Source organism: Perca fluviatilis, chromosome 13 (genome assembly GCF_010015445.1).
Source record: "Perca fluviatilis chromosome 13, GENO_Pfluv_1.0, whole genome shotgun sequence".
Classification (NCBI taxonomy): domain Eukaryota; kingdom Metazoa; phylum Chordata; class Actinopteri; order Perciformes; family Percidae; genus Perca; species Perca fluviatilis.
This window is the reverse complement of record NC_053124.1, coordinates 24,670,626-24,687,811: the sequence shown is the minus strand read 5'-3', so window position 1 is coordinate 24,687,811 and position 17,186 is coordinate 24,670,626. Positions and strand designations below refer to the sequence as shown.

At 40.2% G+C, this 17,186-nt stretch overlaps 2 protein-coding genes across 2 annotated transcripts; one reads left to right on the top strand and one right to left on the bottom strand.

Moving 5' to 3' along the window:
• Window positions 1-2,524: 2,524 nt before the first annotated feature.
• Window positions 2,525-14,275, bottom strand: psmb2 (proteasome 20S subunit beta 2). The gene is made up of 6 exons (XM_039819991.1): window positions 14,060-14,275; window positions 13,182-13,304; window positions 12,688-12,758; window positions 4,148-4,310; window positions 3,588-3,637; window positions 2,525-2,744 (listed from the first exon to the last, which is right to left on the bottom strand). The coding sequence occupies exons 1-6, from the start codon at window positions 14,148-14,150 to the stop codon at window positions 2,643-2,645; spliced, it is 600 nt and encodes a 199-aa protein (XP_039675925.1). The 5' UTR covers window positions 14,151-14,275; the 3' UTR covers window positions 2,525-2,642.
• An 80-nt stretch (window positions 14,276-14,355) lies between these two features.
• Window positions 14,356-16,254, top strand: cdca5 (cell division cycle associated 5). The gene has a single exon (XM_039819990.1). It carries the CDS (start codon window positions 14,659-14,661, stop codon window positions 15,448-15,450), a length of 792 nt encoding a protein of 263 aa, XP_039675924.1. The 5' UTR covers window positions 14,356-14,658; the 3' UTR covers window positions 15,451-16,254.
• The last annotated feature ends 932 nt before the right edge of the window (window positions 16,255-17,186 follow it).

Sequence of the window (17,186 nt, the reverse complement as noted above, 5' to 3'; positions counted from 1 at the left end):
TCACTTTATTTAACCAGGATTAGATACTCAACACAATTACTGCTTTCCAGGGACTGCACACATACACGTGTCGTCTGCTCGTACACTCTCAAACATCACTCATTTTTACCTCCCTATATCTCCCTTTCTCTCCTCCCATCTCATTACCCTCCTGTGTCAATTCCCCCCCCCCCCATCCCTTCATCTCCCACTCTGTAACCTAACTCCCCCCTCCCCATCCCCCTCACCCCCTTTCCCCCTATTCTCTGCCTCTATCTGACACTCAGCGGGGCCGCTCTCCATCTCTCTCTGTGCCTCCAGGCAAACATATGCTGCTCTTCCCGTCAGATTCCGGTGTGTTTGAGAGAGGAGGAATTGTTTAATGTTTATTAATCACCTGTCTGTGGTGGAGAGAGGAGACGATGATAGAGCCACACACACTCTTGTACACATGGGCTGGCTGTCTCGCTCACACACACAATCACACACACAATCAAATCACACACACGCACGCGCATGCACACACACACACACACACACACACACACACACACACACACACACACACACACACACACACACACACACACGTTCAGCTGTGATGTTACCAACTTGGCCTGGTTTTTCCATTTGCAGCTGTATATAAGTGTGCTCATTTACTGTAACACTCCCCGTATAGTCAAAATCCATGTATTTCAGCAGCTACTTTTTTTTAGCAAATCATTACACTGATGTGTTTTTTTTCTCCCAAAGATCATCTTTTAAACCTACAGGTCCATTCTTGATCTTTCAAAACCAATTACATTACCAATTACATTCGTTGAATTCCTGCACACTGTCAGCACATCCACTAAAACGCTGCCTGTGACTTAAGCATCAAGATCTTGTTGTGGTTTAAAATTGTGAATTTGATGCCTGACAAATCTTTTTAATATAACACATTTTCAGTAATCATAGTGCTGACATTGTGCAGAAATTCAATGCTTTCTTTTGTATTATTTTCATTTTCATGTCCAGCAGGTGTGCATCAGAAAATATTTAGCAACGTAGACATTTAAGATTTGGTTTATTTTGATACAATTGCATCCTGATGGTGAGCGACTCCCTACAAAGTAAAAAAATACTTTGTTTACAGCTTTACACATACCCTGTTAAATAAAGTAGCATTGGATAAGGCTTTCATTAAAAACGCACATTAACTTGGCTAGTTTTGTCTTTTCGTGGGAGCTACTGTAATTGTAGGAGCAACTGATATGTGAGTAAAAAAATCGAAAGCTGGGGTATGCAGTGTTAGCGTTTTTGGCGTCACTGGGCAAACATTCCATAACAACCTTTCAGGATATTGTAATTCAAGTGGTCTGAGAGAAACTAGACTTTAGCACCTCCTCTTGGCTCTGTTTTCAGGCTAGCCCGTCACAGGTCATAGAGGACGTTCCTATTGGCTGTTCTACAAATGCAGCTGCACGTGCACGTTCCTTCAGATGGTGAAAGCCCGGTTCAATGGTGTAAAATCGTGCAGGAAATGTTGCTATTCCAGCATTGGTAACAACAGCCTACACTGCAAAGCAACACCAGAAAAAGGAAGACGGACTTATCGAAAAGAAAGTCTGACAAACGTAATAAAATATCGTAATACGTGTCAATATCGGCAAAGCGTTTCAGAGATGGAGAGAAAATGTTGCTAATAGTTCAGCCTTCTGTTAACCGTAGCAAAAGGCTCACAGCTACGGTAGTAGGGTGCAAAAAATGAACACATTCAGTATTACATTTGTATATATATATATATATATATATATATATATATATATATATATATATATATATATATATATACACTGTATATTCCCTGTAGCTAACCTGGATTTGTTTTTGACAATCCTGCTTAGCTAGGCAGAACACCTGTACATCGTAACCCGATTCATTAGTTCTGCAGTTGATGCCAACTTTGTGCAGGTTGTTTATTCATTTCCTTACACTGTCGTAAGTCGTCTCTGTGGTAATTTTTACAGACCATATTTTGAGATATTTAAATTGACTACATGGATACATTGCTGTTATTTACTTCAAGGTTCCATGTTTAAAAAGGGAGAAAATGTTGTTTTGAACATACAGTAGCTAGCATCTATTCACTCTTATACTGAAGTACATTTGTAAATCACACAGCTTGGAAGCTGTAGTGAACTGAAGTATGCCTTCTTCTGCTTCTTATTGCTTAAAAAGTAATATATAATAATAAATACAAGAGCTCTAAAACACCATTTAAACTAAACATGATTTTTGGACTAATAATACATACTATATAACCAATATTTCTATCTAGTTTGGTCATTCAGGGAACGAAACTATGAGAAAACTAGTTTTTAACTAACACCATTATGTGCATGCATGTTCTATTACACGTGTACAAGCATGAGGAAGTGTACATTACCCACATGCACACTCACTGAGTACAAGTGCAAAAGTACACAGCCAGAAGGCTGTTCTCTTTCTATGTGCAGATGAGTAGACTAGAGAGCAATGAGAAAGCACCACAGGGACAAAGAGCTTGTATCTCAACTGTGTGTCACTTTTTATTGGAACAGAAAGAGCAAGGAGGTCAGCGGTACAAAAAAAAATAAGGAAAAAAACAAGGGCGTGAGGGTTGGTAGTTAAGCAGTGAGCGGTCACTTGGCGCCGGAGGTGATCTTCTCCAGGTCATGGATGCCCTCCTTGTCAATCAAACGGACAGTAAAGGAGGGAAGGTTCATGATGAAGCGCTTGTTCAGCTGGAGGAGGGAGAATAAGACAAAAAAAAAAAAGATAAAGGCACAAATAAGCAGAATGGATGTAGAAACAAGTAAAGCAGAAAAATGCAGAGGGATTACAAAAGTGCAATACTGACTATTAAGGCTAAAGGCCGAGCTACATGGAAAGTGTTTTTGACGCACGTCACTTGCCCGACTCTCGAAACAAATAACATTTTATTCAATGCATCAATCCACAATGACTCCGAGAGGACAGGACCCCCCACAAGTCTATTGGTTTTGCTCTGGCGTGCTTAGTGAAGCATAATCTCCACAAACAGTGGTTTAAAAAAAAACCAAAACAAATCTCCCTCTGTTTATACTGTACGTTGTGAACTTATTAGCGGTGTCTGTAACGATTGATCAAGGCTCGCAGTGTGGCTATGAGCTCGCCGGTTTCTCTGTAAAAAGACATTCCTACAGATTCCCATAAAAATCTGTCAATCAAATTAAACAATTCTGAATTCTTCCCGTGGAGCCTACGTGAAAACTTTTTTTTGTTTAGTACATTTCAGCATGGTGAAGACAGTTGTGGCAGCTGTCGTCTCAGCTCTTTGCAGCCGAAGGAAGGTTGGATCGAAGGTCAGCGTGGATCGACTTGATGCTCGCTTTTAATGTGAATTCCCAGTAATCAGAGTAAATCCGTGTGAGCCAAATTAGAGTGAATTGTTTTAAGCTCCTGAGAGTACACGGAGGCCACTTACGCAGAAAAAAAGTTGCTATCTGAAGGGCTGAGCAAGAACAAAAACAAAAAAATTAAACAAGATGTTTATTATTCTTCATAATTGTAAAAAAAACGTTATGAGTAAAACTTCTTGAACTCACTTCTTCAACGCACTTCTTCAGTAGATCCACTGCCTCATCTCGGGTCAGATCTAAGAACAAAACATAACAAAAAAAACAGAAGAAAATGAGAACACTGAAATGGGAGAAAATAGGAATGACGAAGACTTAAATTAGATTAAAATGAGGAAAGACTGCTTTTATTAACACAGAAATTAAGTGGATGTTGCAGTGTGGTATTGGGGAGAAAAGGGGGGAGCATAATGCCATGTGAGGAAGAATAACAAGACAAGTTAATTAATTGCGAAAAACATTTGATGCTAGTTTGTCAGATTTATCAGGGATATTTGTACTACAAACCACCATGGAATTAACATACATGGTTGTCTTGTTCCTACACAAGTCATTTGCCATCAGGTGAAATCATTTAATTTAACAAGACCCCTTACAGTGACATGAGTCTGTACTGTGACCAAAGTGGGAATCACTTGAACGCTCTACAGACTTGCATCATATTATTTATTTCTCTCTCGTCTATTCAGTCTCGTAGGAACAATAAAACAGAAAAACAAAACATGCATGAGGCATTTCTCTGCACTGACCTGGTCTGTAGTGCCGGTCAAGAATGGAGAGAGTAAGGTAGGCTCCGTAGCCGTGGGCAGCGAAGGGGGCCTTGGCCAGGGAAGACAGGTAGTCCATGTAGTAGAGACCGGGGCCGTCTGTGTCATCGTAGCCCGCCAGCAACAGGTTCACATGATATGGAGTCTGGAGGGAGAGGAGGAGGAATATTATTCAGATCTATAAGAAGGGTTTTTACAACGTGTGAGCCGGGGATGCAGACTTATTGATTTCTGTGTTCCTATAAAGCTATTCTGGAAGCAAAGAGGACATTTTACAACTGTTTGCATGGTTGAGAGGTTTTCTTTGTGAAATTAACATCACGTGTAAAGGATCACAGAAACCATAACAGCTGGCAACAGGCTGGATTTGTAAATCCTGTACTATATAAACTATACTGTGTGTAGTTTACGCTCATGTTGCACAATTTCTGCACTGAAATTACCATCAGCATATGTATTATATCACTGTCTGTATCTTATCTCACTTAATTGTGCTTCGAAATAGTTTTTATCAACCAGGTCACTGGAGCAAGACATCTTACCATTTGAAAAGTGCAACTTTTCTTTCTCAACCAATTGCAGTTATTTAATTATTGACTTTTCAGCTTGGCAGAGACATGGAGTGATGCACACATTAACGCAGCATTAACAGCAGAGACAGCGAGAGAGACAGAACAGGGAGGGGTAGCTGGAGAGTGGAGGGTGAGGTGAGGTGAAAGGGCGACAGGACAGAGGAGGTGAGTGTGTTTGTGTGTGAGGAGGGGGAATCAAGAGTGTCACTGGCAGGCATTGCGACATCTGCTGGGAGTCAGCACCCCTATTGCTCCCTCCATCGCGCCCTACCTCCCTCTTCATTCCTTCTTTACATCCCTCCCGCCTCCCCTCTCCGCCGCCTTCACCCTGTGCCCTGGAGTAGCGCCAGGGCTCATTAAAAACTTCTAAAGTCGTTTCTCTTGCCCCTTCCTCCCCCCCCTTCTTCTCTTTTTAAATTACATCTTTTACGCTTCCAGCCTCTTCTCCCTTCTCTTCCTCCAAAGCACTAATTTTCTCTCTTCGTTGTTGCAAGCTACTGTTCCTCATTTTAAAAATCCCTTTAAAGCTAGTCATTTTCTGGGGGATTTTCAAAACAAGTTTTGGCCCAAATTCTTGACGGAAGTAGAAGCAATGCAGTGCAGTGTTTTGAGTTCAACTGCAACAAGAAAAATATAACGCATGCATGCATTATCGGTCGTGCAGTGAAGCAAATGTGAATCATACGACGCCATGAGAGTTGTGATCTGCACATCGGCCCTCTCATTTCAATTTATCTCTGAGCCAACCTGCTTATGTGATTTGTGTGTTAGCGCTGTGTGTGCCACAAGGGCAATGATGATCATCATGCTCCCTGTGGAATAAGCTTTACTCTGTGTGTTAACAATGGTTTCTCACAAACACACACACACACACACACACACACACACACACACACACACACGTACGTTTGTGAGAATGCACAACAGGCGTGAATATTCGGATGAATATCTTAGAGGGTGTGTGTTTTAACTCCTCCGTGAGCCTGCGAACGCCCCAGTGGCGTCACCCCCACCCACCAGACACCTGTCTCGCTGGTTACAATAATATGGTCTTGGCATCAAAATAACCTTCCCTTCCCATGTCACCTCGGAGGGAACCAGGCACCTTGTTAGCCCAGCCACCTGAACTCACACCCATGCAAACAATACACATCATATGTTTTATCCCCCCCCCGCCCCCCCCACTGCGGCTCTTGCTCTCAGCCAAACACGGCCAACGCTTTTCCACGAAACAAAAAGCTTCACCTGTGCGTTGCTACCATCGCCTTTAGCAGACACAAACCCACTGCACCTGGTTTTGAAGGAATAGTTTGACATTCTCAAAAATACATTCATATTTCATTCTTGTTGCTGTAGTGTAATTAGTGAGCTTTAAAAAAGGTGCTAGTAGGTGGGTTTTGCTACCACTGGACAGAGCCAAGCTAGCCACCCCCCCCCCCTTCCCATTCTTTGTGCCAAGCGGGTTCAGGCGGAGCTTCATATATAGTGTACAGACATAAGTTGAGTTAAGTTGAGTCAATCCTCTCATTTAACTCTCAGCAAGAAAACAATAAGCGCCAAAATTGTGGCTCTATTCCTTTAAGACATCCACAGTGTAGGATTCAGAGCAAAAACAGCTTAAGTTGTGACACAAATTAAGGTCAGGCCGCTAAAAATCATCACAAACTCATCCCCAACTCTACTCTTCCACGTTCCAGCACTCCCTTCCTTCTTTCCTTCCTCCCACCTCCTCCCACCCCCCTATTTTTGCACCCTGCCCCGGGGCATGTTCTCTTTATTGGCATTTCTCCTCAATCTGCTGTATTAATTGTTCATCTGTGCAGGAGCAGGGGAGCCGTGTGCAATATGGCGCCAGTAATTATTTGTACCCATTGTGTGCTCGTACTACAAAATATTTTACAAACCCATATGGGGCCAGCTGTAGATCACCACCGCACAGAGGCTAACTGTTGCTGTGGCCTTAAAGACAAAATCTAAAAATAACCTGCTCAAACTTTACAGATTGACAAAAATGTTACTTCTTCAGCATACTGCATCCACATATATACAAAAACTAATGACTGCAAGGCATTAAGGCTTCTACATAATCCCCCTGAAAAAAAAAAATCAAATGTGATATTTATAAACCATCTGCCTCCCCCGAGTTTTGCTGTATCTATTTAACCTCATGTCTCAGTCTACAACACCTGTCAATTCAATATCAATTCAATCTGTATTCATCTTCAGTAGGCGATTCTTTGCCAATATTACAGTACATCAGACAGGAAGCTAAAACAAACAGAGGCAGAGCAGATGCAGAGTTTCTATGCCCCTAAAACTTTGCAGTTGTTGTTTTGCTCGGTTGTGAATTTCATGTGTATCATTACTGATATGCATGCAGCAGAGTTGAGGCCTCAGGTGATTATGCTTACCGCTTTTTCTTTGTCTCATCTCTAAAGCTTGAGTGAATGCAGGACTCCAGAGGTTAGCGGAGTTGTTTTTCTGGACGGCAGGCTGGTAAGCACACAGTTGTATGTGAACAGGGTTTCTCTTACTCTGCGCCGACATGCTCTGCTGACTGTAGCTAACTACACCTCCCGGAGGTCTGCAGCCACTGGGGTATGACATCTTTCAGACTAAAGGACTCATCTCATTTATCCTGCAGGAATAAGGCCATCAGAATTAACAATATACCACCGATTAATTTATCAGCCAGTGGTTTTTAACCTAAGGGTCTGGATGTGCCAGTGGATCACGTGATTCTTTTGGGGGGGGGGGCTGGGGGGTTCAGAAGATGATTCAAGGATGGTAGGGGAAAAAATTGATATACAAAAGCAGATCATTATCTTTCCTTTCTGTCTAGGCCAAACTTTAATCTGCAATGATTTAATCAGATTAATTAAAATAAATTCCAACATATGCAGCCAGTTCCCCAGACAAGAATTGAGCGTAGTAGTCCTGGACTACAGGCGTTTTTCATCTACCTACATCTACAATAAATTTAGCCAACAAATGGACTTAATCTATGCTGTACATGTTGTTGTAAATGTTTCGTTTTTAAAAGTTGTGGATCTTAACAACTTCACAATTGTTATCTTTAATCATTTTGTGGAATTTTGTTTTCATTAAAATCCTCTTGTGAAGGCTGATAGATGTAGAAAGTTCAGTAAAATACATTTTTGTTCTTAACATTTCGTAGAATGAGGAGGATTATTTAGCAAGTGGTGTAGAGCTGAAATGATTAGTCGATTCGATTGACCGAAAATTTATTTTGAACAATTGATTTATTAAGTTATTAATCGTTTGACATTTTTAAAAGCCAATTTGCCAAAAAATCATTGGTTCCATTGGTTTCATATTCTGAAATCTGAGGATTTGATACGGTTAATTGGATATCTTTAGGGTTTTGGGTTGTTGGTTGAACAAATAAGGGTTGGGTTCTGTGAAATTGACGGGCATTATGTTTTTTACTATTGTTTTTTGTCACTTTGAAGACCAAACGAGTAATCTATTCATGTAAATTATAACGTAGATTGATCGATGATGAAAATAAGGAACCATTAATTAAAGTTGTGATAATTGTACTAAAATGGTTTAAGAAACTCACACTTCAGATACTTCTTCAAACAGAATAATTATTGACCCAAAAACACCTCAGATTCGATCCCCTGCATTTTTGTTAAAGAAATGCTACTTCTAGTTGATATTAATTAACGATTAAAGACGGTTTCCCTGTTTCACGTTCAAATGGACAACACACATTACATATTCTATGTACTCAAGATGCTCTTGGGGGGAAACACCATAAAGAAAACTTGTTTATACAACATAATTTGCAAATGTCCATGTACTCTGGAGGTTGATGAATGTGAGAAGAGCATAGCTGGAGGAAGGTGTGGGAGATGCAGAGGAGAAACTGCTATTGCTTCAGTTTCTGAGCACTCCTGAGAACGCAGCATTAGTAAATCCTGCACTCATAAAACCAAATTCATAACCGTGAGGCACAAAAATAACGATACACTCGCAGCAAGACATGAATATAAATGTTATCCTTCACAACATGTACAACCTTGACAGAATAAAAACCATCCTGAACCTATAGGTCCCTCCTGTGTGCATGCATATTGTATCTGTGTGTATGTTGACTGCTACTCATTCTCACACTCCAGTCTGTGGAGTGTTGTCTACTGGGCCTGGTTGTTTCCCCCGGGGACCCCCACACCTCCTCCTCCTCCTGCTCTACCCCTATCCCCTGTTCAATGTGTCCCACATTCCCTTCCCTGCCGCACTAATTGTTTTTTGTAATTATTTTCACCCTTCTGCTATTGTGACAGGCAACAGCAGCACTACTCTTAACAAATTAGTGCAAGAAATACAACGCACGGATACAAGAAGCAGAGCTGACCTGCCTGAGCAGAGTGCGTTACATCCAAAACCACATATGCCACGGTGCATACAAACACTAACTAACTAACTAACTAACGTAAAGTATGTCGATCTGAGATAAGTTGTTAATTATTTGATTAGTCAATCAACAGAAAATGAACCAGAAACTATTTTGATAGTGGATTTCTAAGCAAATGGGAGAATTTGCCGCTTTTCCATTCCTATGTGACAAATTGAATATCTTTGAACGTCATCTTGGGTTGTGGTGAATTACGATAGCTGCAGCCCTACGAATATGTATCCTAATGTTTTTGAAAGCACACATTGTATGCACTTATTCTGTAGATGCTCAGATTTGGGGTGGCAAGGGCAAAAAGTCTGCATGATGTGCGTTACTAGGGCTGGGTATCAAACCTTGTTACCGTTTAAAAATAGATTATTGAAAAGTGCAAAGTTTTAAAAGTTGGTTAGATTCTTAGATGGGTTTACTTATTGACTTGTTTGGCATATTTTTTTCAAGTTAAAAGGTTTGTTGGGAGGGGGGGGGGGTCCTCTAAGCATCAAGGGTTTTCTGTGTTGCTTATAAAGACAGTAAAGCCCTTTGAGGCACTTTGAGGAGTTTAGGCATTACAGTAAATAAAATTGACTTGACTTTGTTAAATGAAAAACATTGATCCCTAAACTAAGTTACCAAACTGATACGTAATGATTGGTACATAATGAATATGTGCATATGTCTTGCGATTGGGGGTTTAACTGAAACACCACTGACCTTTATAACTGCACCTATTAACATTAAAGTGTATAAGTACAGTCTTCCTGGACCAGATAAAATACCTATTCAGTGAGTAAGCCTCCATGCTTGTTTTAATATGTAGTATAAATGCACTTAAATCTAGTTCTTGATGTGTGCCTTCCACTGCACTACCTGGTATAAGAGTGTATTTTGCTTCTGCCGGGCTCTCAGGTCTCTGCAAGGCCTTAAGGACACAATGATTTCAAAAGAACAGCACTTTTCAAGACCTGTTCAGCATAAATAAACAAGCCAACACACAAACAGGCAGACAGATAAATTAGCTGGTTAACTTGCCTGGTTTGAAATCCAAGCTTGTATAAGTAATGAGGAAGATTCTGAACCTTTTTTTTTTTGACAGTTTTGTTTGGTCACATTTTGGTATTGAAGTGTTGAAGGTCAAAACCATGGTATTTTGATAATCTACACAGAGCAATTGCACAGTTTAGGTGGGAGACGGTGCTGCAGGCTCAGGTGTTGTCATGAAGTCTCTAAGGGAGAAACCTCCGTCACCGCTCACAACAAGCTGACAACTGTACATGGCTCTGTCAAAAATGCATCTATTGGTTCAGCTAAGATGTCTCAAGCTGATAATGACACAAACAGAGTAATTGCAAGTGAGACTTAATTCCCCACTTGAACTTCGGAGTAGCACTACATCACAGCAGTGTCACGTCTTCAAGACGAGCAAGGGTAGCTAGCAATAGGTTCCTCTATTGTGTTTGAGTCTTTTTAATTTCCTTTTTTAGCCAAAAAATGAATAATTTCAAGCAGAAATTAAAACACATTTTTGATATGGATGAGTAAACCTACCACATATGGTTACCATCCCTGCCATTTGAAGTGAGTATTACTTTAACTTATGGGAATTAATTTGTGATTCTATCATTCGTTCCCTACGGCTAAATGAGATTGCAAATGCTAACAGAGGAATGTAATTAAGTTAAAATAGAAATTAAAATATTTATAGGTCTGTTCACTCATTACTCCACAATGAATACGCTTAATTCAGAGGGTGACCACTGGTACAGGGGATTCATTAGCTACTGTTTTGTTAACTGGGGAAATATACAAAGATAAAGGTGTTCTTTGCAGTGTGTTTAAAAAGCTGGGTTTATGCACAGAGGTAAAAAAGGAAGAAAAAGTGCATTAGAAGCACAAAAAATTGAGCAGGTCAGAGAATACATGGCATCACAAAATGCAGCATACGGTGCAAGTTGAATTTACATTTGTGGTGACACCACAAGGTCGTTCAGGTTGTTTTCTGTGACTACAAATGTGTAAGTGGTCTTACTTTCAAAGACCATTTTCAAATTTTATACAATCATATCTGACATTATAGTAAAATAGATTGCATACAATGACAGTAAAACCATGTGTTACATTACTTTGCTGGTTGCCTTTAGTTTGTTTTGGCAAAGTAGCTGTATAAAAGTTAACTTCAATTAAATTTGGCTACGTTTACATGTTTAATCATAAGTGATCGTTCCCTCTTACCTTTTGAAAATCCACCTTGTCGGGCTTCAACTAATGTGTTTGTGTCTGAACAACCAATCAGCGTCTGGTGAGGAGCTACTGCCAGTTACGGGTGTGATTTAGGTGTGTGGCGGCAGCAACTGTTTGTTAAAAACAACAATTGTGTATGTGATAGACAGATGGTTCATCCGATCACCTGCCAGGTATTTTTTTGAAAGTGTCTGCCCTTTTCCAAACAGTTTCCAATGACGGCTTCCCAGACAGTTTTGAGTAACAAACAACCTGGCGCTTGAGGTTAGTTTCCCTCCATCTTGAAAACCCTTTTTTGGCTAGTGGGAATCCTGAGCAACTGGTTATTTATATGTTCTGTTAAAAAGTGTGTTAAGTTGTGGAAATGATCTTGTTAAATAAATATGTGCATATATACTGACTGTAAACAAAGAGCTGATTTTCTCAATCAGAAACACAATGCTATAATTGTATTGGCTATCTGCTGTGAGGGCCCAAAGTGGACCAAAGTTTATAAAGTTGACCAACAAAAAGACATCATCTCTTTATGTTAGTGTGCAGATATGAGTTTCAAGCAAGAAATTGTGTTCCTCAACTAAAACAATTACTTATATATATATATATATATATATATATATAAAATCCAACACTTTAGTAAAACAGACAACATCCCAGGGCATGAGAACACAACTCTCACAAAATAAATGATACTACCACTGCTTTATGGGAAATGATGGCTGTTTAACAGGCTGAGACTAAAAGACAATCACATTAGGTTGAGACCAGGGCACACAGGAACAAATGATTTCAAACAACCATGCCAAACTAACACAAATAAAAAAAATGGAATTTCTCATAGATGTGTCAAGTAATGCACGCTAAAATAAAATACAAAACATTAAACAAAAAGCTTAATATGGATCATATCAGTGTAGATTACGAACCTCACACAAACCAAGACAGCTAAATCTCAGTTTGTGTTAACATGAACAACTAACTGCAAGCTGGATGCTAGGGTCTAGAGACAGGACACTGATCTGAATTGTCTACGCATAGTTGAGTAGACAAGAGCTGTTATGTTCCAACTCTATAATTGTATCACAAGCAGTTATGGTGTGTCAACTATGAAGTTTTCACTGTACGCACACTCTAGGATATTTCTCTTGATAAATCTACAAAGACAGCTTAGAGCTCAAATGATTTAACAGGCAACTGAATGTTGATAAGTATGACATTTAAATTATGTTGTATGATGTGCTGATTGTGTTGTAAAAGGATTAGTATTTTGTGTGTATCATGATAGTTACCCTGCTTCGAAGGTAGTCTGCAAGATTCTTTCGTGTGAAGTTTGCTGCTGCTGATGGACTGAGTTCATAACCTAAAAAAAACAAGGAGGCATCAGACACAAACTTTTAGGTAGCGCTGGGTACCAAACTTCAATACTTTTAGGCACCAACCGAACTGCCTCCATATTATCAAGGATCGGAAAATGCCTCGTCATTCAATACCAAATTTCAACACCTAAGGAGTAAATGGCTGTCTAACGTTACAAAAAAGATTTTATAAAATTTGTATAGAAAAAATGTATCGTTCAGGAACTGACATCGAATTCAGGGTATCAGCATTGAAGGTTTTTGAGCGATACCCAGCCAAAGTTTTAGGTGAGTGCTTCTTCAGAAAATACAGTTTGCCATCTAATATAACATTATTGTCAATGAGTAGACATTTTGTAGTTAAACTGGGAACTTCCGTGGAGAAGGAAGGAGAGTTTTACCACACAATCATCTTAAAAGGTCCTTACCGTTCCTCATTTTGTAGAGCTGAACATTCTTCTGGATGTACTCTGCAAACTGTGCTGTGTCTCCAGCTTCTCCAACACACAGCAGCAAAATCTTCTCACTTAGTTTAAACATCTTGTCATAGTCTGAAAAGCAAAGAACAGAATTTCTTGAATTGAATTGCAGGATAAACCTCTTGAGATGCACCATCTCATTTCAAGGGGGTCCTCAGGCAAAAGATGAAAGTTAAAAAACATTTAAACATAACTAATAATGATAATGACTTAAACAATCCAACAACACATAGTAGATTCAACAAAAACATACACACAAGGGCTCTCCCTCCATCCAAAAACCTCACCTACTACATCTGCTACAAGTAATCTATGTCAAAATACTGAGTCTACTAACGTTAGACTAAAAATGAAGGTGCCAGAGTGAGTCAGTAACGGTAACGGTAGTCTCTTTCACTTTCGTTGTCAAAAGCCTGCTTGGGCAGCTTTTGCTAACTTTAATTCGATTTTATAAAACGCAAAATCGATTTAAGTCAGTGCAGTACGTGTATATGATTATACAAACATTTCTGTCGGTTAGACTTATCAAAACAAATCACCTAAACTGCAAAAACAGAATGGGAAAGATTTATTCGCGACTTCAACTTTCCGTAACGTTAGCTAACATACGTTTAGCATTGCCAGCTAAAGTTACATTCAGAATATGTGGCCACATTGTGATAGGGGACGTTACGCATTACACATCAATGTACCGTACGATTGAATGGCTTTAAGGATTACTTATCAGTAGCACAAGTTGGTTTAGTATGAACAAGGTGAAAACTGTTAGCAAGTTTAGCTAAATCAACTGTCTGAATGGCTAACGCTAAGCTAAAGCGTTGTCATACCGTGTTTCATCTGAATAATGCTGCTGGCTGCAACATTATCGGCGGCGACAAGGACGAAATCAGGTCCCTGTATCCCGATTAAATATTCCATTATGTAGCTACAACAGGTATGAGCTGAAAAATGCCTATAACACAGAGATAGCAGACGTCTCTTAGCCTCGGCTGCACAGATTACACAGCAAAAGTTTGCGATAGGTGGCGCAGACTGTTGTCGTCACCGGAAAACAGTTTTTCGTCCTTTCCACGCGACTCGGCATGCCGCAGCAGATATATTTATTTATTATTAGAAAAGAACTACAGGGATAGGAAGTGTATTTATCCTAACAAATGAATATGATTGAATAGATGAGTTTAGATATGTGTTTACTTTTGTCAGTATTATTATTTCTTTCTGATCCACACTCCAGACCAGTTGGAGGCGGTAATGCCCAAATCGATTGCCAACCGCCAATAAGCCTCAAAGAAGAAGAAGACTCGAGCGCCGGGCGGGCAATTTGAGCGGACTGCTGTTGTTGTGTTAGTCGTGTGGCGATACAACTCTACCGATTGTAAAGTAAATCCAACGAAAATCGGTTATTTCACCAGGAAAGGGGGTCAGAATGAACGAAGGGACGCTTCAAAACATAATGGCGGAATCTAATATTCTTAACGGCTGGCAGAGAAGACGGTCACCGCGGTTGAGTTCTCCTCCTCAGGCTAACGTTAAAACTGGCAACAACATGGCGCTGGCCTCGGTCGCTGTTAAACGTTCCATCACGGTGAGAAAAATAGCACCCAGAAAAACAGTTGCACCGTCGGAGCACAACAAGGAGAACACACAGAGACGGTCGGGCTCGGAGAGCAGCCGAAAGAAGAAACCGAATGTATCCACGCCGGATCCTGTCACAGACCGTAGGAGCTCCTCCACGGCCAAGAAAAAGCAGAAGGCCGCTGTTCTCTCACCGATCCTCCCCTCCTCACCGCCGCCCCCTCCTCACCCCCAACAGCCGGCAGTGGATCCAGAGGACGCGGTCTGGTCCCAGAAAGTACGCCGCTCCTACAGCAGGCTCAGTGACCAGTCCTTCAACAGCCCCGACTCCCGGGAGACCATGTTCGGCTTTGAGAAGCTGACCCCCGAGGTGGTCCGGAGAGTCGGGCGACCCAAGACCGGTCTGGAAGTTTCTGGACCCTTGTCTGGTTTGAACTCATTCACGTCTTTGCTTGAGGCGGACGACTGTGGTTCAACTTTCGCCGAACCGGACCAAAACATCCCTGGAGTGGCCTTGGTGAAGGAGAAGAGGAGGAGGAGGAAGAAGGTCCAGCAGATAGGCACCACAGAGCTGGACGCACTGGCTGCCCAGATGAACGCAGAGTTTGAGGAGGCAGAGGAGTTTGAGTTGATCGTGGAGTAGCTAACGTTAAATGATGTGACTGAGAGACTGAAGAAATCTATTCCAGCATGTTTTTGTCTCTGACGTGCTGGGAAACACTGACTCTGGGAGGACAACATGTTCCTCATACTCAAAAGATTCTCTCTTTTTTTGTATATTTCCTGCTCTATTGTAAATTCAGAATTTCTTTTTCGAGTTTCATATGTTTGGTGGTTCCTAATGTGTTGTTTTAAGTCATGATGTGGTCAAGCTGACCAGTGGACAAGTAAAACCTAAAGCACGTTCGTTGTGCATGTTTGTATTGGTTATAATTGAAACGTACAGCTTTTTTTGAAAGGGGAGAAAAAAAAGTTTTTAAATAGGCTTTGACTGTTTTTAATTTAATTTGTATTCCCAAACTGGTTGTGCACATGATACATAGACAGTTTAATACGGATTGTAACCACATGTGGAAGCTGTTGTTTGTAAACTTTGAGACATTTTTTTGCAGGGTAGGACCTGAGAGCTAGAACGGGACAATTTTCTATCAGGAGAAAAACTGAATAGACTGAATTGGGATTTTGTATTTCTTCATATTTGAATCACTGAAAAACAACAAATGTGGGCAGCAGTTCAGAGGTCTGTAACCAGGATACTACCCTTTTAATAATGTTCTACATCCACATATAATTGACATACAATGTCAGAATAAGACTGTAAGACAGCACCTATCAATGTTCTTAGACTGTATACTTTATGCTCTGTCTTTTCTTAAACATAAAAGAAAATCCATTTTAAGTTTTGCTAATGCTTCCCTGTAAATAAATATTCTACCAAATCTCCAGACTTGACTAAGTACTTGTTGGTTCTTCTTAGTCATGTCTTTTTCACAGAAATCCTTTATTCTGCCAAACAATTTTGAGATTTTGTCATATTTTCAGTGATAGTTTTAGTAACATCAATAATAATAAAACCACAAAACAAATTTGCAGTATTTACAATTTCACACAGCCTTCGCATAAAGAAGGGGCCCAAAACAGTCAATTATCTTCTCAATCTGGCCTCAATAACTTCTTGTGTTTGTTGTAATATTCGAGCAAAATCTCAAGTAATGTCCAAGCTTAAAGCATGACCCACCAGTTAAGAGACCATGTCATTAAACATCTGCTTATATAATCAGCCAAAAGCAATAAAATGTGACTGTGGCGGCTGAGATTTTGGGGGGATAATGGCACTTGTTACTGATAATGTTAACCTGCAAAGGGCCTTAATAAGATAGCAAAGCATGCTGACTAGCAACACATTCTTAAGCACAGCATTTGTCTCAAGTGATTATGATGAGTGGACGATCTGTCTGGATTTAATGAGGTGGACAGGTAAAACGTTTTCCTCTAGAGCCTCTTAAAGGTATAAGTGGATGTGTTGCATAATTTGCACTAACGAGTGAAAGGGGGTGTTATCAACTGTCATGTCTGCCTCTGACTGTGCAGCATTCTCTCCTTATATTAGATACACTGAATGGAGTATTGTGGGTCCAAGTTTGGTAGTTTAAGTTTTTGTTCCTATAACTAAGTCATCACAGGTCTTCAACATTACAGAACAAAATGTATGATTTCTATTTGGTTTCTTAAGATGTTATAGTGTAAACCAAACAGTAATGATCTCACCCATTTTTCCATTCCTCTATGAAATCATGTATTATCAAGGGATACGAGCAACTATAGGGCTGGGAATTGAACCTCAACATTTTAGAGAGGGTTATGAGCTAAAGTAGTAGT

Coding starts and splice junctions, on each gene's coding strand:
- psmb2 (XM_039819991.1), bottom strand. CDS start 14,150: ATGGAATATTTAATCGGGATACAGGGACCTGATTTCGTCCTTGTCGCC. Junction 12,759..13,181: donor GCTCTACAAAATGAGGAACG/GTAAGGACCTTT, acceptor TGTTTTTTTTAG/GTTATGAACTCAGTCCATCA. Junction 3,638..4,147: donor TGACCGGCACTACAGACCAG/GTCAGTGCAGAG, acceptor TTTTGTTCTTAG/ATCTGACCCGAGATGAGGCA.
- cdca5 (XM_039819990.1), top strand. CDS start 14,659: ATGAACGAAGGGACGCTTCAAAACATAATGGCGGAATCTAATATTCTT.